This window comes from Lonchura striata, chromosome 1A (genome assembly GCF_050655825.1).
Source record: "Lonchura striata isolate lonStrDom1 chromosome 1A, ASM5065582v1, whole genome shotgun sequence".
NCBI classification, from domain to species: domain Eukaryota; kingdom Metazoa; phylum Chordata; class Aves; order Passeriformes; family Estrildidae; genus Lonchura; species Lonchura striata.
Window position 1 is genome coordinate 58,803,781 of NC_140741.1, and position 22,041 is coordinate 58,825,821.

General features: G+C 37.6%; 1 protein-coding gene across 7 annotated transcripts in view; it reads right to left on the reverse strand.

Moving 5' to 3' along the window:
• Window positions 1–447: 447 nt before the first annotated feature.
• Window positions 448–22,041, reverse strand: part of ANKS1B (ankyrin repeat and sterile alpha motif domain containing 1B) — a 398,399-nt gene continuing 376,805 nt past the window's right edge. For 5 of the 7 annotated variants that reach the window (XM_031507463.3, XM_031507475.3, XM_031507479.3 and 2 more), the window contains 4 exons: window positions 13,653–13,739; window positions 8,962–9,099; window positions 3,492–3,659; window positions 448–2,375 (listed from right to left, as the gene is read on the reverse strand). In XM_031507463.3, coding sequence (XP_031363323.1) covers window positions 2,265–2,375; window positions 3,492–3,659; window positions 8,962–9,099; window positions 13,653–13,739 — 504 coding nt within the window. In that variant the 3' untranslated portion in view covers window positions 448–2,264. Of the gene's footprint in view, window positions 2,544–3,491; window positions 3,660–8,961; window positions 9,100–13,652; window positions 13,740–22,041 lie in introns of all 7 variants that reach the window. The other 2 variants (XM_077783569.2, XM_077783570.2) reach the window with 2 other exon arrangements.

Here is a 22,041-nt window from a genome sequence, read left to right on the forward strand (position 1 = left end):
TTTCACACCTTTCCTTTACATCTGCTGAGAGTTTTGCTGCAGCTCCTGTCTCATGCTTTAATTTTAGGGGTCACTCAGCTGCATAAGAGATGCCCCAGTTTTATACCCTGAAAACCTGGCCCGTTTGTACTTTACGTGCCTGAAGTGAATGTGTTTTAACATAACTCCTGCACAAATCTTTACAGGGTGTGATTAAATATGGGAAATCAGCAGTTGAGTAGAGCATGGAAGAACCAGTTAATTGAGGACTTCAAAGTGTAATGTTTTTACCATCTGTAAACAAAATCTGTATTGCAAACCAAAATTCTCTCCACAGCAATTCCTATGTTTCCTTGGTAGAAGAATCAAAGCCCAATGAAATGGGTGAAGGGGATCTTCCACTGATTTTAGTATCCTTTGCATCAGGCCCCTGATTTCCCTTAGCAATGATAAAATGATACACAAAGCTGGGACTGTACAACTTCCTTTTATTTTGTGTGCTTTTATAGGATATAAATAAATGACAAAATTACAAAATTTATAACTGGAAGCCCAAGCATATTTACATAAGTATTTGTTGCAGTGAGGCTACTATTTACTGTTCTCCTATACAATTTTCCTTTTGGTACCATATTTTTAGTGTTATTTTTTTTTTTACTGTCAGTTGACTAAGTACATATCAACAGTGAATAAGCAAAAATATGTACAAGGAACTATTTTGTTCAAGTAAATTGAATACTGTATTAAAAGGATGTCATCACTCAGCGCTATGATTAGGTTTAACTAAACCATATACAATTATCAGTTTTAAACCAAGTTCAATTATCCATTTTTTGGAATATACCAGCTGATGATTCTAACTGAAAAACCTCAGCTGGATATAAAATAATAATTAAAAAAACATTAAGACAACCACACAATTTATCAATATCTCTATAATGAACTTCAAAATGATTCACAATTTGACTGGAAAGAACAATATACGTTAAAATGTCATTTTTCTCCTATAATGATATTTTTACTGTTATAATTTCAGTTCTACATAAATATACATCATGGTATTATACAAATACTCCACAGACATTAAAAAAATTAAAACACTTTAAAGAAAAAGTAAGTAAATCTTATTTAACCAAATATTAAGCAAATGCTTAATTATTTTGTTTCATGAAAACATTTTTTATTACTTTGGAATTTTTTTATTTTTCTTGCTGTTTTTATTTAGAAAATGTTTTGCAGTAGAATTTTATCAACACTCTTCCAAACAAGCTTTCTGTGACAGAAATCTTGATAGCAAAATCCATATTTTTGACTTTTTTAGAACCACTGAGATTATTTTTTTTAAAAATACTATTAGAATTCATGGCTATAGCAATGTTGAACTGCATAAACTATATGTAGGTGTAGTAGAATGACCATTCCACTTGCATTCCAGACTTATCACACAGAACATCCAGTGCACTGATGCTGCAACTCTTATAATTTTCATAATGCTGCAATTGCAGTCATTTACTTAACTTTAAAATAAACAATATTTCTCATAATTAATCTGGCTTCCTTCCATAAATATTCATATGTTTTCCTATAGTACTTCTCTTCCATAAAAATATCTAATAAATGTTTTCTGTGCATTATTAATACCTTTTTCTAACCATTCATAAAACTCTGATCCTTTGCTACAATGCAAGAGGTTCTTATTTCTGTAGAGGATCAAAGGACATCAATGATTACATATAAAATCAGTGCACACAGAAATCAGGGTGCCTAATTTCTTGTCACTTTAATGAATTCTTTATTCAACACAATAATTATTAATGAATTCAGTGGTTTCACAAACAATCTATTTATTAATTCTGCTTCTATTTCAATTAAAAACTGCCAAGATTTAAATAAAAAACCCAATCAAATACTCTAGTCATAGGCAGCATTAGTATTAGTTTAGAGCTATTTTGTTTTTTTTTTCTTTAAAAAGTAGAATTTTAAAATAAGAAATCAAAGAATGCACTGTGGCAGAGTCACAAGGGAGAACTGCACAAAAAATAAGGTTTCTCATTCCTCTTGTGGACTGTAATTTTAAAAGTCTTCAAATATTGTCATTCTTCAGTCAGTGCTGCAGGAAGAAGAACATCACCAGAAATGACTGTCAGCCTTTTTTGTTAGTTACAAGGCCACTCATACAGTGCAGTCTTCCTCTCTGCTGGATTGAAACGTTGCCATAAAGGAAAGGCTGTGCTGTGACTGCTTGGCGTGCAAGGCACAACAAGGAACAGGGGGACAGTTTTGTATCAGAAAATTGTAGTTTCATACTTGGTATTAATGCCTCTTTTGGCCTCTTGTCCAGGTTCAACAATCCAGGGTAGATTCGCAAGAGTCTTTTGTTCGGATGGATCTATCTGCTTTAAGACAAATGCAAACATACAGACGGGTTACCATCTCCGTGCACGGCAGCTTGAGCAGAGGGTTTTTCTTTAAACTAACAGGGCAAATCCCGAATTGACAAAGTCGTACAGCAGCAAGTATGGTGGTGTCTACACTCCCATGTACTCATGGCTGCCTTCTTCTTCCTGTTGAGATCAGAGCTGTGTTTACCCCCAAGCTATAGGGCATCATAGTTCATTAAAGCCACACTTCATCCTTAGAAGTCTGTTCGCTAATGAGACAGACGATGGCATCAGGAAATGTTTCTACTTAAAGTTTTATGGAGGAAGATTCTGTGGCAATGGATGACAAAGTGTACATTCATACATTTCCCCCCCGCTTCCCCTCACCCAAGAATTAAGTGTCATAGAGTACAGTTCTCACGTTATAGTCAGTGAATACGATACAGTGTGCGGTCATTTTTCTCCTTTCCCTCCCAAATCACCCCAAGGCCGTGTTATTACTTAATTTATAATATTTTTGATAATTTTTTAAAAAGCTCTACTGTAAAATAATTTTTATCATCTCTGCACTTCAGGAGGGCACTTTTAAGGCAATCAAAACGTATGCTTCAGTGAGCTTTGTTTCTTAGGAGTCTGTGATTAACACTGAAAAGGTATATTGAATCCCAGATTAAAAAAAAAAAAAAAAAAAAAAAAAAAAAGAAGGAAAAGGGTAAGAAAAGAAGTTGCTTGGTCCAGAATAATTGTTAATTGATTTGGATTTGTAATTTGATTAGGATACATATGCCATGATTGTATACCAAAGAAATTAAGTGATAGATTAGGAAAGTCCATGAAACCTCATGGAGAGGTATGCATTGATTAAACTGAATTAATTAAAGTTCAGTAATTACTATAAGACACAAGACTAACCAAGCAACATCTTAATCTGGAGAAATTTGAAATAAGCAGTTGTTTGAAATGGCTGCCAGTGCTGTGGTGACACAACCCTGCCAGCTGATGAGCAAGGTGGCATGATGGAGCATTTCTGATTCAAGAGGTATTTTTATTTGTACAGCTTCTAGTATATAAACTCTTAACTGTATAGCTGAATTTTGAGGTTTTTTGCATGCATTACTACCTTCTACTTACCACTGACTTCCGAATACTAACACGTGGTTTGGGAATAGGTTTAGAGGGTTTGTTTTCAAAGCTTTCAGGAAGGGTTGAAGAATGACCCCCTTTTCGTGCCTGTAGTGCAAGCTGATAGGCCACCTCAAATGCTTGTCCTAGTGTAAGAATGATTTCATAAGCTAAATTCTGGAACAAAACAGAAACAGTTAAAAATGAGGTGAGGTTGAATTATTGTCAGATGCATGAAGTAGGGTAGTGATTTGCAATGTAAATAATTAAAATCATGCTGGTAATAAATTCCTCACTCTCTGTGATGTTTACATCTGTCATTTGATTTCTCATTGATTAAAAACTATCTAAAAGTAATTTATTGTATTGAGAGTAATTGCTTCTAAACCCCTTGAAAACATCTTTACTAAACATGAAAACATGAGTGGGTGGGTGTGTTGTCATCTCTTTTTAGAACAAGTACATTAACCTTCCCACCTTCCCAACTTATCCCATGCCTGCTCTTCTCGGGATCCAGCCCCTCTTGCACTGTTGCAATGTGACATTTGGCCTTGCTCTATTTCAGAACTCCTGTGCTGACCTGTCCTCCTCCAAAGCCAGCCCGAGTGCTGCTCCCCCGGGCACACGCCTTGGGATGCTCTCTGCTCACCAAGCAGCACAGGAAGAGGCTGCAGCCTGGGTGTGATGTTTTCAAAGGGACAAAGAGCCAGGGCTGGAAGTGTGTGCTCCTAGTGACAGATACAGTGCAGGCAGCTGTGTGTGCAGGTCAGTGCGCCACTTCAAGTGTGTGCTGCAAGTCCTGGCGTAAACCTTCTCATGGGTTTGTTTTCTAGAAGTAAAATTGAGCTCAAACAGTTGTGTAACAACACTCCTGTAAGCAAGGGGAAGGGAGGTTAGTGGGCATAACCAAAAAAGTCAGGCTATTATGTCTAAAACCAGTCCAGTGTTATAGGTGGAATACTTTAAATCCTCTTTGAATATGGGGAAGAAAACCTGTTGAAATATTTATAATGCATGAATGAGGTATCAGAGAGGTTGATATAAATATCTTTTCAGTACAGTTATACATGAATGAAAAAGCAGCTGGGAGTTTCAAATTTGACCTTAGTCTAAATGGCAAGTATGGTAAATCCTATGGTAATTTTTCTTCAGGTTTGTGGGTTTGTTTTTGTGTATTTATCTTCAGGCTCCTACTGGAACCTATTTTTAGGCTCCTACTAGAGCCTATTTCTGGGCTACTAACTCTGCAATAATGTTTAGAACCCCTGCAGAGCAAAGGCAAGCCTGTTGGCTTGCCTCCATATGATGTCCTACAGTCCCCTTGGAATAATTCATAAATCTTTGATATGATTTAGCTGTTACCCTCTCCTTCCTCAATCTCCATAGCCTATAGTAGGAAGCAATTCTGCATTGCTTTGAACCTAGGTGATCCCTTAAAATTCCCAAGTTTCTGATGCTTTTTCAAATGAGTTATGTCTTTACTAATCAAGTCTAACTGTTAAGTTTGCAGAAAATGAGAAACCAATGCAATGCACTTGGAAGTACACTACTTTCAGCCACTTCAATCATTAAAATAAAGTTAAATGGACAAGCATTGTATTTCATGCCTTATACTTTAATTTCCCTGAAGAATTTCCATTCCTTTTTTATCACTCATGTATACTGATATAATACAGGCTAAATTCAGCCTATTTTGCTCATTATAAGAGCTTCTTATAAAGGTGCCAGTTCTGCTCTGTGTTAGGTCAGGCAGAAAACAATTATACTCCTGCACTGGGACTTGCTCTCTGCTGTTACGACTACAGTCACAACAGCAAGCCAGCCAAAATTTTACAACTTCCCAAATAAAAATGTCTGCCTGATTTGATAGCTGTAGTCTCCAAATTATCTCCCCTTAAACTTCAAGGGAAACTGTCCAGAATTGAAAAACACTGAGGCTGCAGTTTGTCAGTGGAATAATAAAAGAAAAACTAAAGAGCCTGTTATAAAGTGCTCTGCCTTTTAGCAGAATGCTGGCCAAGGAATTAAGAGCAACAGATTATAGTTGTTAAAAATGTAGAGAATAATATAATTTGAAATGGAGTGTAATTTAAGTGGGATAAAAATATTATTCTAAAGAGAGGTGTCTTTAGAATCAGCTGTCATGACAGTAAGAGAGTGTACTAGATCATGATGGCATTGTCTACAGTGGATATTATTAATATTACCAAGGAGTATATCAGCAGGACAAGATGTAGGAATGGCTTGTTGGAGAATATGCAGGCTGCAATACTAGTAGGACTGAAAAAATACACCACCTAGCTTGGCATACAAGAAGATCACTGAGATAAGCCTGAAAATTTGGGAGATAGGATCAGACTGAAAGTTTGCCATACTGAGCTATAAATTTAGTTTAAGTCCTGAATCTTGTATAAAGCCACTATTATCTGTTTACCTTTGCTGTCTGTAAAATGAAAAAAAAACATGCCTGCCTGGGACCTGAAAACCATAAGAAATATTTAACTGCTTCTCTGGTTAATAAATATTTGAAATATAGAAAAAAAAATAGAAAATTCACTGTTCTATTCAATATTTGAAATGAAAACTGAACCATAACTTGTACATAAATTTCATACAATGTGGTAGAGCCTTGACAAAGGTAAGTCTGCAAATGGAGGCAAGGACGGCTTTAAAACTGTACCTTGTGAAATCTTTAAAAGTTATCTGAAAAAAACCCCATAAGTAAATAAACTTGGTTTGAGGAATTTCCCACCTGTTGTACTGGGAAAGGATTATAAGGACCAGAGTTGGTACAGATTCTTGCAGGGGTTGTGTTGGACTGGTAGGAACAGGATTCCCTTCAGGACAGGGGTGGAAAAGCACACCAAAATCCATTGTGGAAATTCTTCTGATGGAATGAAGCGATTACTTGAACTAAAAATGTTCAAATAAGTTCCAAAGTTCAAAAGCACGAGGCACAAAAGGAAGGATGCAGGTCTCCCTCTCTGACAGACATTTAGCATGGATGCTGTAGAACCCCTGGCTGCTGTAGGAGACACTGACTCTCACAGCACCCCATCAAGCATCTCAGAAAGGAGAGAGAAAGGCCTGTGGGGCTTCCCAGGCTGCTCCTTGCCTGGTAAGGCAGAGAGGGAAAGTGAGTAAGCCAATGCTTGTAAGCAACAATTTCTGGGAGGCCAGGAATGAGGTCAACTGCCTTGTTTGCCAGGCAAAGCTCCAATTCAGAGCCCCAGCCCAAGTCTGAGTCAGGATTCTTCAGCTTTAACTCAGCCAACCTATTACAATAGCTAATTGTTTCCTTACATTTTAACTGACTTTTTTGTTGTCTTCTATTCATAGGTGCACTGGGCAATGAAGGATTATCTGATGGGAATTACTTTGGGTATCTCCAATACACAAACCAGAAATTGATATAGATATTGTTGGCTTGTTTCTCCAGAGGGAATCCTTCACTCATAGATTTAAAGCTGCTTAGTAAAAGAATGAAAATGAAGTGGATCTCAAATACTGAGCAATAAATCCTCTTCTTCCCCCAAACCTTTTCCCCTTCAATATTCTGTAATAATGTCTGATATTTTTACAATTTAGAATTTTAATTTTGAGTTAAAGTTAAATGTACAGTTACACCTAAATTTTATCAGTAATGCTTGTCGTTGCATGTCACTACACTAAAATACTTCCCTACCTACAAATAAATTATTCTTGCCCACATTTCCTGAGACACTGAAGGACCTGAGAGAATGTTTTTTTTTTTTTCATAACATTACATATATTGTATTACCAAAATATATATGGTTTAAAATGCCTTACATCTTACTGGGGATTTCTACCATTTTAAACCTCAATTTTCTTAAAATGATTGCACTTCTATCCATTGGCAAATGGGTAGAATTGTTTCTATTAGCAAATGGGGTGATCAGATTAACATGAACATTAGGCATTAAACAGAAAATTTAACTCACAGTATGCTTGTACTCTGAACATCTAGCTAGTTTTTATAGAGCTTGTACTTGCATCAAAAATCCTAACTCCCGAGGAAAAAAGAACAACACAAAAAGAGCATATTTGAGTAAGTAACACCCAACTGAGGATTAGGTTGCAGGAGAAAACTAAGTTAAGAGGGTTAAAGTTTTTGCATTTCTTAAAATAGCCATTTAAAGTACTTGGGATATTAAATGCTCCTCCTAAGGTACAGGAAGTGGGCAAAATGTAATTATTCCTGGATCACTTTTCTTCCCTTGCCAAGAAAGGAGATAAATTTCATCTGCAATACCTGAGTCTACATTTCTGCTTGATTACTAAACCTATAAATGAAACTGCAGTACTTCAAAACCATTAAGTACAATTTAAATAGACCAGGAGAAATAATAGCCTCACTCAAACAGTCTAATTTCGGTTGTTCACACATCACTAAAACTTATAAAATGTAGCATCTTGTTGATCATTGTCTATCTATTTTTAACACAATTTCAAAGTTTTCCTACTCCCTGTGGATATTAAAATGTCAGCAGGGAATTTAAATAACAAAAGCACTCAACCAAACTGCTAGAATTCCTCTAACCTACCTGTACATCTTGTTATTTATATTCTCCCACACACTATTGCTGTGCATGTTGACTATTTCCCCAGTTCCAAATAAAAAGCTGCAGTTCAGGTACCCTGTTCTTTTGATTTAACTTATCTATATTCATATAAGCATGTTTCAAGAATTCGTACACAATATACTCTATTAAAATTTTTTCTTGAATGATTTTGTAGTTTTAATAGCACCTTAAATTTCTCTTGTGCACAACTCAAAGAATAAGTTTTCTTGAAAGTTTTGGACTATAAATCTTAGTCATAAAACTTTAGCCACTACTTAGTTCACCAAATTTAACTGAAAACTTAATGACTGATTAATTGCTATGTGTTCATGATTTCTTGAAACCATAACAATTTGTGCATCCCCACCTGAAAAATATAAGTATAGGAAGAAATGACAAATTTTCCACCAATATAATAGGAGCTCCAAGGACTTTTGCTGAAGCAAATTTGAGATATGTAGGCAAAAATTACAGAACAAGGAAATTAGAATTAAATAATTAATTTGCTACTTTAAAAATAAAGGCAATCTTTTGGTGTGTACTGAGATTTCAGAATGGCTGGCCAAACATACTTGCTACAAACTTTTGGAAACCTTACGCTTATAGGTTAGGTTATAAGAATTATATGTCCACACTTGTTTGAAAAGCTATTTGCTTTTATACAGTCAATAACTGAGGTGACAGAGGTGACTTATTTCCAGTGGGAAATGAGATATCAAAGAAAATCTTTGCTCATCTCCAGAAATGTCCTTTTGCTATCCCCTAGCGATCTTTTCCTAGGGTAAATTAATGATGCCTTCCATTAATCACCATTAATATATCCTGAAAATGTTTTAACAGAACTAAGTATTACGAATAGACAGAACTATTAAATGAAATATCATCTATAAACTGACCACATCAAACGCAGTGAATACGTGGCAGTAGTGGTGATTAGTCTTCAAGTCTTTAGTGATGTACGCAAACGTAGAAAGGTCTTCGGGGTCTTGTGCAGCACAGGAAATGTTACGGATTTCATGTTCGGCAATAATATTCTGTTTTAAAAAAAAATTTTCAATCAATTTAAGAATTACATTTAAAAGAGCTGTAAAAGGTGTGGGTTTAGATTCACATTTGCGTTGATCTACTGTACCGAAGTGTTTCAGAAATATCCTGAAAAAAAGAGATTTAATATACACCATGTAAGATAATACACAGGTATTTGGAATTTTGACCCTCTCCAGTTGCCAATCATCTGGTAGGAAACCATTATATTCTAGAGTCTTCTCTATGAGACCACTTGTGCTTTGCAGTTTATTCAGGTTCCTTTGACAGAGACATCATTCCCAGCACACAGGACACCACTTCATAAGATGATGGTCTAGTGATCCAAAACTGTATTAATAATACAATTTCAAAGCACTAGACCAGCATCTTATGAAGTTCCTGGGCTTTTGTATAAAGATCAAAATGGGACACTGCTTCAGTCTACCGACAGACAAGATCTGGTGAAACCCAGCAAGCTCAATAGCCAGCTTTTTGCACATGATATTTGACAATTTTAGCTATAGTTCCTCAGGATAAAAAAACACCAAACACTCCTTATAATTGAAACCATGAGAAATTTAAAGGATTCTGATTACTAAAATGGTAAATACAGGAGGATCTGGGAGCTTATCTCCACTTCCTGACAGCAGCATCCGTTAGGAGAGATGTAGGAAAATGAAACTGTTCATGCACCAAGCGACACTACTTGCAGCAGCCAATGTAAGCTATAGCACAGTACTGGGAGAGAGGTGGGGCCTGTCTGTCCAATGCCATAAAAAAAGCTATCTTAAAGCTTTGAAGAAAATGATGAATACTCATTACATAAACTGCTGATGTGTAATTACTATGTTCAGGCCAAAGGAACCATGAAGCCAGAGAAGATACAGCAGAGTGGCTTAGGATTAGACCTTGCTTCAGCAACATATATGTTTCAAATGGTTTGTTTAAAGAGAAGAATGATTCACTCAATAGGAATTTACTTAGGGGTTAGTTTATATGAATTCTTGAATTATAGCCCTGCTGTCTGTAGCTCTGGCACTTCCACAAAAGCCCACAGTGACATATCCTGCTGCAGCATGACATCACTACTGCATCATGGAACAGGTGACACCTGTAGTGTCCCAGTTCCTCAGACAGCCACCATTTGCTGCTGCCACGGTGGCATTTGTCCAAGTTAAAACAATCTCTGAGCATATCTGGTTTTCCCTCACCCCTCTCTTATCCTTCCTACCTCATTTCCTCCACCTCCTTTTTTAATTGACTTTTTTTTAATACATGCAACTAAATTACTTCAGATGCTTTGCCATATCTTCTCTCATTTGCTAAGTGGCAACTTTCCCCCTTGCATGTAGGTGCCAAGTTAACAAAAAGAAGTATTAACATATCTAATTGAAGAAATCATGACTTAGGAAAAATCTTAATAAAAAGCATACCAAATTTCAAAGTATGGAAAAACTGAGATAAGGAAACTTTACTGAAGAAAAGAAGTAATCCTCTTAAATTGTTGCAACATACTTGATTATTTCTGTTTAATGCATTATTCATAAAAATCACAAAACCAGTACTTGTGTTTCAATATATTCCAATCTATAATGACATGTATAATCTCTGCTCAACAATTGTTTGCTTTTTATGCTACTTGAAGCACTTTATTTTCTTTGTTCTCAAATTGATAACTTTTACCATCAATAAATATTTTTATGAGAATTAGAATTATACCAAAACCAGGGATTTAGATATTCACAGATGGAGGTGTAATGCACTGTCATTGATGTAGTGTTGGCAAAATTGTAGTTCAGAAAGCAGAAAGAATTCATGTTTGGAAGGTGTCAAAATCTTATGTGAAGTATTTATGCCAAATCATGAGCCAAAATGTAATCACCTGAATTTATGCAGCATAGGTGAAAAGAACTCTACTATGCTGAAACTTTTTCTAGGTGACTTGGAGTTGGCACAAGATTTGCATTAATTATTTTAATGTTTTAATTTTAAGTCAAGTGAATTTTAGAAACATATACATATCAAGTCTGTTTTGGATAATATAAAGTATCCCTAAACAAAATATTCTGGATAGAAATTGGTAGTGAAATTGAGATTTTTTCCTAGCTGCTCTAGGATGTCCACTGTGATCTCCTTTCAAAAGTAAACATTTTTCAGTCCATGCTTTTACTGTGCCCTACTGTCACATTTCACTAGACCATGGTCTCATTCTGTAGGAAATAGAAGGTTATGAACCAGCTTCCTGCTCTGGGTACACTCCTCAGACACTGACTGACACTGTAGAGATGTTCTAAAAATTGTCTTTCAGTTTGGCAAGACAAACCTCCAGTGCTTCTCAAAAAGTGGGGAAGCTGAAAGTAATTTCTGGTTCTGCCAAGGAAATACCTTGGAGAGACCAGGTTTTTGCTAAGCAGCCTTCCTTTTGCTTGCCTACCTCATGCCAGCCAATCCCCCTTCTGGCAGAAATCACCCAGAAGTTAGTGTGAGCTGTGAGCCATGAGAAAATTCTATGAGTCTGCTTTTTCCTAAGCAGTAATTTCTTTCTGGCCTCACTTGCAAAGAAATGGTGTCATGCCAAGCTTCAAGGCGCCACTGAAATAGCTGTCGTGGAATGAGGTCGAGGCCCCTTCGTCACCTGAAACTGCCTGCTATGACTGGGAAGACAAATTCGTAGCTTGGTGGCATATTGGAGAAGGATGAGCAGCCATGAGAGCTGTTTTCAAGCACAGAACTGCTAGCTAGTTTTGTTTTTATGCTACTAAACTATGCATTTATTGCTAAGTGCTGCCCAGCACCGTCAACTGTAAGCTCATATGGAAGCAGTACAAGTCTGGATAGGCTCTCACCTTAGGGCTAATCGGTTTGGGTCTTGAAGGAATTGGGAACAGCACACTGTGGACAAGGATGATAACAATGCTTCTGGGAGAGCTGCAGGCTATTACCAGGTTTTTACAGAAGGGAAAGGCAGTGCAGATTTTGAACTGGAGAGAAAGCAATCTACCACTTGAGAAAAAGCATTGAACTGTGGCATATTTAACTCCATCAAATACATCTGTTGCACTACTAGGCTTCAGTGGGACATCTAGAGTCATCTAATGCAATTTGCCAAACTTCTTTCAGGTTTCCATCTTACATAAGACTCCATGCACTGTGCAAAGACAGAAGAAGCTCCTTTTGCTCTCCTGGGATTTTTTTGTAAACCTAAGGACACTGCAGTTACATCCTTTATGCTACAGAGGAGATTTAAGAGCTGAAAACAGCATTATCCAAGTTGGAATTAATAGCATTACAATGTCCTGATTTATGCCCTACACATCACAGAACATAAAAGGAATGAGGGTTGTAGAAACTCAGTTTTGAGTCAATGGAAGAAAAAAGGAGCAGACAGGAAACCCTGGTCTCTCTGCTCTGGCAAATATGCCAGACTTGAAACAACAGCAATTTTACCTCTGTTTTTCTTTTATGTCATCTTCTAACTCTAATTATGGCTTCCAAACTCTACCAGAAGTTCACAAAACTGCTTCCATCTGTCACTTAAAACACAGTTCTAGTTAAACTTAAAAACTGATTGATTTGGTAAGTTTGAAGGATACTGGGTTAGCTGTACTGTGTGCTCTGAATGCTCAGCAGCACAAAGCTGCGATAAACATTAACGTGGTCAGGTAGCTGGGATGTCAGATATATTTTTTATATTGCTTAGTCAGTTTTAGTCACATAGCAGAAAAGATAATTTCTGTCATGTTCATATAAAAGTATCAGTATGGATTCTATTTCCATGCCATTTTAGACATAAAAAGAAAAGAAATTAATGCATTACTTTACTTCTCTTTACAGAGTTTGTACATTTTACTTTGGCTAAGTAATAATCCATTGCTCTATCCATCATACTGTTCTCTGATCTCTCAATTTCTACTTTGGTGGCTTTGGTTGGGTTTTTAAGATTTGGATGTATTTAGAAATGTAAGAAACAAAGCATAGGAGCATTGCCACATAGAAAGATGAAAAAGAAAAAGGAATAGCAACTATAAAGAAGCTGCTGCAGTTCAGGTAGTTAAATGGCTAGCATCAAGAAAACAACTCACAGAGAGGCTGTGGTATTTGAATGTCTGGAAAGGACATTCAAGGCTTGTGTTCCTTATTCTTAAAATTGCTGGCCCTGGATAAAACCACTTCTTTATTGAGACATCATTTTTTAAAAATCAAATTATATTAATGAGCATATATATATATATATTCTACATATTTATGGAACTGTATAGAAAATAATATGGTAAAGGATTCCACAGAGGCTCCCTGCTGAATGTCTTTTGTGATAAGCTTGCATATAAGAGCAGAATGCTGGACACAATGTTCTCCAAATAAGCCATTAAAGCTGCTTCACTTGTCCTCCAGACTGAGTTTCTGGAGAATGACAATTACATTACATCCATTTTGGGCAAAAGACGAGGAAAAAAGGGGAGGAAAACACAAAGTGCAAATCTGTCCCCTCTCTGGCCTGGCCTTCATAGGTATTTCTCCTAGTTGTGAGAAACAAAAGGTAATATTCCATAATAGCATATACCTTATTTGTGGCATCAATAAATTTGACTCCCTTGTAAGATACAGACAGGACAATGGTTGGTACTTTCTTCATCTGTTCTGTAGACTTCTGAAATCAAAATGAAGATATTATTATTCTTAGAGTCGTGTTGCATTGCAATAACAGTGCTCTCCTGATTAAATACCTAAGTTAAACAAATATTTTACTTTTTCTTCAGCTGGCTGTGCTCTGGGCTTATGCTCTCTTGTACTTAGAAAACTAAAATAGCTTTAAATTAATTGTGAGGATAGTAAAAATTCTCCTTTTTTTCTAGCGCGATGAGAAGAGAATAAAGTAGCTTTTCCAGGGTTAAAAAGACGAGCCATGCAACCAGTGTTTCCCAAACCGTTTGTGTTCAGGACACCTATCTGATATGCCCCATCCACTGCTGCCTCCCTCCCCTTCTCCTGCCCTTCCCAGCTGGAAGAATCTACACCACAGTACTTCTTGTAGTACTATTTCTTTGCTGTAATTAGTTGTTATTTAGAAATATTTCCCTGTTTTCCCCTTCTTTGCAGCTGCACTTGTGACATGAGGTATCCTTGCAGCCCGCTAGTCCTGCCAGTCAATCTGTCAGCCCAGAGCTGTATCTTGTCAGTCTGGCTGTCTGCACTTCCAGTGCAGCTGCAACTGGAAGCTGCTTTACACGTGAATTAGCACAGAGGCTTATTCTGAATTCCCTCAGTGCCAGGTTCTCCTACCTACAGTTCATGCCCTCCCATAAGATTGTTTTTCCTTTTATGCTAGGCTACTTCTGTGTGCCTTCAGTGTGATGCACACAGCAAACATATTTCCTGCTGAACAGACTGGGAAAATATTTGGGGCAGATTTCAGTTCTCTGCAGAAAAAAAAAATCTTCAGTTTACAGATTAAATTTACTAGAACAACCCCAAAACCAACCAAACAAAACCCCCAAATGTGGCATAATATTTTGTAACTGATTTGAATTATTTTAAGGTTGACGACAATGATAGACTAGACTATTCTACACAAAACTTACTATAGTAACATTCAGAAAATGCTTATTTATGGGACTAACTGCAAACAATCACACAGATCAATCAAATATTTTCCTGAGAGGAAATGAACTGTTGACAGATACAGGTAAACATGAAGAAACATCAGCACACAGAAAGAAAGTGTAAACACACTGAAAAGTCTAGAACTGGCGCATAGGAAAATCATTAAAGCAGCTGAACAAAAGTAGCTGTGGTGGCTTTGTATTATTCAAAAAAAGCCCAAAGAAGCAGAGATGGAAACTTGAAAACATGATTTGCAACTAAAAAAAATATGTTTGAAAAAATAGGCAATGCTAACACTAGACAGCAAAATAAACAGAAACTTAAAACAAAAAAATGCCCTGTGATCATGTCTTCTTATTGGCTCTTGATACTCCCAGAATCAAACAAGGGTCCATTTTTGTTAGCATAAAATTCAAAGTTACAGATCCAGCTATGTTCTGCAATTAGTGTCCATGCCACCACGCAGGCTAAAACCTCTAAATACAGTTTCAAGGAGAGCCCCACCCATCTGTGTAATAGAGAGCTTGTTGGATCTCTCCACATCAAATGACGAGAGACTTGAGACAGCAATCAAGTGTCAATTTATCCCAGAGAAAACTCCTTTCACCCTGAATGCTCACCACTTTTGAGAAATGAAAGCTTAAATGTTAAAACATCCTGAAGAATTTTAACAAAATTTGAAGAAAAACACTAATCTGATTTGCATGCCTCTGAACTGAGTGGAGAAAGAAAAGGTATCCTTGCCAAAAGCAGAGCAAGCAGCTACCTGTGTTTATGTGTGTGTGTCACTTTAACAGATCTTTAAACATATCTTTTCATAAAATTCAATTTCAATGCACAGAAGGCACAACAGTAACTGTACAGAAGCTGCAATACATAAATCTATCAGAATAAAAAGCAATGAACACCGCCTATGCTCATACTAGACAAAATAGCCACAAATATCACAATATCACTTTAATCATCTGGCAAGGCAGCAATCATTCTACTTTTGTCCTTTCACTTTAGTCCAACAGCTACACACAAGAGAGCTTTATTTTCCATTTTGATTATTGTAATTACCTCCTTCCTTCCTCCTTAACAGCAAAATTCCTTTTCTCCAACATGCTATAAAAACACAGGTACTAAATTCACATATTTTAATTTTTCAGTATAATTCCCACTGTCTGGTATTTGCCATAAAGGTGAAGCATCCTGTTGGCCAGGCCACATTGTATTCATTACGTCTGTCTTCTAGACCTGTAGTTTGTAATTTAATCATCTTCATCTGCTCCACATTCACCTGGGTTTGTCTTGACCAGACCTGACCTCTAGTATTTAATCAGGGTTGCAAACTGCCAGAAGACTGTCTCTGAGTGAAACAGCTCATCAAGATGCTATTAAATTACAGCTGGCAAATTAGGAAACGAATCAGAGACTGATGGACATTTGTAATTTATTAAGCCAAACCATCTCAGCTGGTAAGGAACACAGGCTATTTCTCATCAGCTTACAAACCGTACAAACCCCAGGATTTGTGTTGGAAGGTGTTCTGGAAGACTGCAGTGCAGTGTAGAATGTGGGGCAGCAATTCTGCACTTGTACTCCCATTGAAACAAACAGCTGGGCAGTGGAATAACATCCTTTGTTATTACAGCAGTGCCATCAAGAAGAACACTCGGCTCTATTCCTTGGCTCAACTGTTAGTGATACAGTAACTGAGGTCCACCAGATAATTATTATTTCCAAGCAGTTTCCAGGCTTCAACAGTTTTGAGTTGTCATGGTGAGCTCACACTATTTGCTTTCTTTTTAACGAAGGAGTTGCCTGCCAGAATGTGTAACGTGTGAATTCAGAGATACACTATGAATACCTTTTGCTCACGCCCTGTACGTGCTTTGGCTCTGAATTCTAGGAATGCTGAGATGAAGTCCCATGGCTTTCTTGGTCAGACATTTCACACCTCTGTGCAGGCCAAGTGGGCATCTCTGCCCATGTCTGTGCCCAGAATCTGAGAAGAAGTCAGTATTCCCTTTCCTTGGGTTTTTACGGTTCTAGCCATCGTACTAACTCCATGAGGACACAATGAGATGACAAAATATTCTTGTCCATCTGGTGTCTCTATGGGAAGCATATGGACTTGAGCCAAAGTTATAGGAGCCACAGCTGAAGGCTGGTATTGGATGTCATGTGCATGCTGACATACGGTCTCATGCTCCAAGGCATGTTCATACCATAGAAGCAGGATTAGATTTCATCTCACAAAGAAGCAATCATAGTGACAGGACACTGTCTTTGGGCAGGTGCTCACTAGCCTGGAACTGGTCATAGTTCCTACAAATTCCATTGTTTGTGACTGTAACTGGCTCTTGATTTCAATACACTTCTTTAGGAGAATCACCTGGGTGAACAGCAAGCCTATTCCAGGCTCCTTGCCGGTGCCTGCTGCTGATCAGCTGGTCACCTACGTCAGGACAGATGTGCATGCCCCATCTCCATGGGTGCAGTGCTCCTGCACCTAGGAGCCTTTGTCCTGCACAGTCTGCAGAGAGACTGAGCTTTGGTGCCACCTCTGAAATCCTTGCTGCCAGACAGGTAAATGACTACATGAAAGCAGGCCATGTATAATTCAAGAACCATAAAACAGGCTTGTGTGCATTCACAGGAAGATAGAAGAAAGTGTCACCATCCTAAATCTAATTTGATACATGTGCAGTTTCCCCAGATTCCTTAAAAGACACAGAACATCTTTCTCTTCAGGAAATACTGGATATCTGGAGTATCAGTCTTGTCTATATTTTGATGCAGCTGCTGGAACAAAGTTGCTTCATCCCCTCAGCACCCACAGTGCAGATCAGCTGAGTGGAAGAAGGTAGAAGGTACCTTCTGCATAACTACCTGGTCACTACAGTGACTGCTTTTTAACAGTAAAGGTCTGAACTTAAGACTGTTCTGAGTTTGCATCTGAACCCACTGCTGCCATTATGTAGGACAGTGCCAAAACCCTGCCTAGGCTCGGACAGTGCTGGTCCCAATTTTTCCTTTTGAAATGGGTCACAAGGAGATGCAAAAGCAGTAGTGCCAGAGAGAGCAAGAGAGGGAATGCAATCTTGCTTCTCATCTTGTTCATGGATTTTCTTAAGTTTCACTGAAAAAAAAAAAAAAATCACTCCCATATCCAGAGCCTAAACTTATTTTCATATTATAGTAGTACTACAAATTGTCTTAAGTAGGTAAAGCATTTCCACCTGCATATTGATTTTGAGTTAAAGGCTGTCTAGAACTGCTAGACATTTATTTAGAATATAAAATAAAATCCAGCTATCAATCCAAATTTGAGATCCACCCTGCCAGCATGCCTAACAAATCAAGGTAATTAACAATGGCTTAAGAAGCAGAGGACTTAATAAAGTAATATAAACTAGTGGTTTATTTTTAAAAAGCAAATACAAAACCTGCAACCCTAAAGGGCCTTTAACTTTTTCAAGACAGGATTGCACCTCAATACCTTATTCTGTGCAGAACTGAGAGCACTAATTCAACCTTTGAATGCTCCTGCAGTGTACAAACAAATAATGGCATCTCTGAGTACATAACCACACAAAGCAGCTGAACAAGAAATTCAGAAATACACTTAGAATGGCGTCCAAGTAAGTCCTTGATGTACTGTAGCACATAGTGTAACATGAAAAATCTTTCATCTCATTTATTTATTTCCTGCCAAGAGGAATGAGGATACTCTGGTACTTCTACTTTGCCAGGTTGACCACTTCAGGGTACTTATACATGCATTTATAACTAGATTACACAGCTTTCATACAGTGGCCAAAATGAAAACAGATTAACTTTTAAGGTTTATATGTAATTATATTTGATATTGCAAATACACAGTACAGAAACATTATTTAGCTATGACAAGTCACCAACAACACCATACAGAAATAAATTCCAACAAAAAGTTTATGAGCCTGTAAAATCTTAAGTCTTCATCTTGGCTTTCTGCTTTTGCAAATGAATCTTCCGTCCTATATTGATTTTTAATAATATGAACACAGTAGCTGGCAAGTCTCCTATTCAATTATGTATTGGAATCCACTTCATTATAAGAATCTGAACTTTTTCCCAAACTGGTAGCAACTAGTAATTCTAAATGGCACCAGACTGAAAATTTTAAAACATGTGTTGCTACCACCTACTACCATACCCCTAAGTCTGCTACTTATCTGAGGCTTATGAAACTTTGTTAAATAGTTCAGAGAATTGGTGAAATCTCAGTTGGAAGGGAACCAGAAGAATAACTGAATTAAACTCCTGGCCCTACAGAGGGCCACCCCTAAAAGTTACACCCTGGGCTCAAGAGCATGGCCCAAATGCTTTTTGAGCTCTGCCAAGCTGGTGCTGTGACCGCTTCCCTGGGGAGCTGTTCCAGAGCTCAAACACCCTCTGTGTGAAGAACTTATTTCTAATACCCAACCTAAGCCTCCCCTGACACAGCTTCAGGCCATTTCCTGGGGTCCTGTCACACAGAGAAGAGATCAGTGTCTGCACCTCCTCTTCCCATCATGAGGAAGTTGCAGAGTGGCATGCAGGAGCTGCCTTCAGTTTCCTCTTCCCCAGGCTGAACAGATCAAGTATCCTCAGCTGCTCCTCATAAGGCTTCCCCTCAAGGCCCTTCAACATTCTCATGGCCCTCCTTGGGACGCTCTCTAACAGCTTTATTTTCTTCTTGTAGTGTGGTGCCCAAAACTTCACACGGGATTCAAGGTGAGACTGCATCAGCACAGAGTAAAGTGGGACAATCACCTTCCTTGACCAGCTGGGGAAGAGCAGCTTGAATGAATCACTTTGACAAGGTCATGCATGAGATGAAATTGAAATAAAAAGTCTAAGTCCACATATGACCAGTTAGTTTTGAAGCCACTTTGCCTTTTAACAAATTTTTACATACAATTATACAATCTGCCTTTTAACAAATACTAACTTCTCTCAGTCCAAAAAGTTTAAAAATGCATTACTGACATAATTTAACACTTCTTGGAATAAAACTAAATCTGCAATCCTCGTGGTACAAAACTTTTTACTGCTCTACAATAAGTGGATGCCTCCAACCTACATCATTAATATGAATGTTGCACTTGGGGTGCACCTGTAATGCAGCTAGTTGAGAGTGAGACTGTTTTTTTCTTTTTCAGTATCTCTAAACATTCCTATGCATTCCTCCTGCCTTAGATTCCTTTCAGCCAGAATTCAAGGATGTACAATTCTCTGAACACATGGTACAGCATGATGTGGATGTGCATGGAAACTGAATGCCTATAAGACCTCCTACCACTACTAATTTTTTCCTTTTGAGTAATATCCATGTGCTTGTTCCACTGCAGACCCTCTGAAAGCAGGAGCCACACAAGAGAGACAGAGCTGCAGGTCTCAAAAGAGCAGAGACTGAAGAATCTAAATCCCAAAATAGTCTTTGATGCTGACATGGTATTTGCCCAGGGAGTTTCACCAGAAGGCATATGTAGACTTCTACTTTTGGAGGAAAAATGAAACAAAGATTGAGAAGTAAGAAAAGGTTTAGTAGAAACAAGGAGATTGCCATCTAAATTCAGTTCCTTCTTTACATAAGAAATGAAAGGAGGAAGAAAGGCCCCACATGCTGCCTGTTTTCAGTGAGTCAACTCTGCTTCACCTTCCTCTCCAGAGATAAGAGAATCAGATTTTATAGCAACTCCAACTTTGACATTTTGGTCTTAAGTCAGCAAGATATTTCACCTGCTTTGTGAACAGCTGGTTCCTCAGAACTTTGACCTGAAATTTAAGAACCTATTCCTAACAAGAAAATATTTAAGAAAGAAAAAATAATAAGAAGGCGGCAGGATCCAAGAACCAAATTTAAGTTCCCTTCTGCTGCAGTAAATATTTGACTGGTTTAGACTGCTCAGTTGGTATATGCAACATCAGTGATTTAACACAGCTGCAAAGAAAGGGTCTACCTTCTGGCTGTGCTCATACCAGTAAGTATAAAACAATCCCCTTCCCATGTGGTCAAGAAATTCCAATGTGTAAATGCCAAATGAAGTCTTCTGTAGAGAGTCTCTTTCTAGATCAAATTTAAATTTAACTCTTGCCTTTATTTTGATGCAAACACATCTTATTCTCCCTTCATGTTCCTATGATAAATTGCAGCAATCTGATTGAAAATGCAACTTGTGCTATTTCCCACTTCACACTGAAAAAGATGAACTCTTAACTTCTTGAAGGCATCTCTCCAATATAATTAATAAATCTGTTCTGGCCAGGACAGCAAGATTTAATCTCCAAGTAAGAAAGGTCAGTTTACAGCAGGTGGGAATGGAGATAAGGAGACAGTGCTGTCCACTAGAGAGGGAATTTGTGAGAGAAAATAGCTGGAAACAAATAAGAAACTGTAAAATACAAAGGAGAGCAAATATATGAATAGAAAAGTGAAGTTCTTGATAAATATCCATAATTTTCTGTGGTTGAAAGAATCTGAAGTTTGGATGGGGAAAAAACCCATGTATAACCTTGACCCCAGTGTTGAGGCACAGTGGATTTCCAAGAAGAGTTATCAAGGTAAAGGGGTAAAGGTTCTCAGTTTTTGGTTTTGGTGTTTTTTTGGTTTTTTTTTTTGTTGTTCTTTTGTTTCTTCTTATGCTTGGTGGGTTTTTTTTTACATTATAGAAGATTTAGGATCTCCTTTCACTTTTAAGCTATAAGAAGGACGCTGCTGTAAGCCTCTGTGGAGAGACATAAGGGATAGCCACATGACACTTCCCTTGAGAACTAAACCCATCAATTGCAATAATTGAAAGCCCTAGGAGCATCTACAACTAACAGTGAGGGATCTGCAGTCAGCAAACATGTCATTTTTGTCGTTTCTCTGTATTCATAAATGATTAAGGAAGATCAAGATTTTTTTTCACTGATACACTTCTTTCATCCTTGTGCACCTGCTGACTGCAAGACATCCAGTGAATGTCAACACTTTTGAGAGCAGCATTAGGTAAAAAATGGAGAATCAAAAGCCACATTGATAGAAAAATTAGGTACCTAATTTGCATACATTCTCCATAAAACCATTATGTGGCTGAGTCCAGAAAGATTAAAAAAATTGTGGGGAGTGACCTCCACCTGGTACAAGTTTATATGTGACATACTGCCCAACAAACCCAACACGTTCCAGATTGCAGCAGGCTATAGTTTTGCAACATGTGCGTGGAATAACAAATAAAATACTAGAATAAAAAATATTGTTCATAGTAAACCCTATGTAAAGGTCTTGCTGACTCTGGAGACACTGGACAAGTGTAAAGAATTCAGCACCTGAGAGCCAGACAAATAACATATCT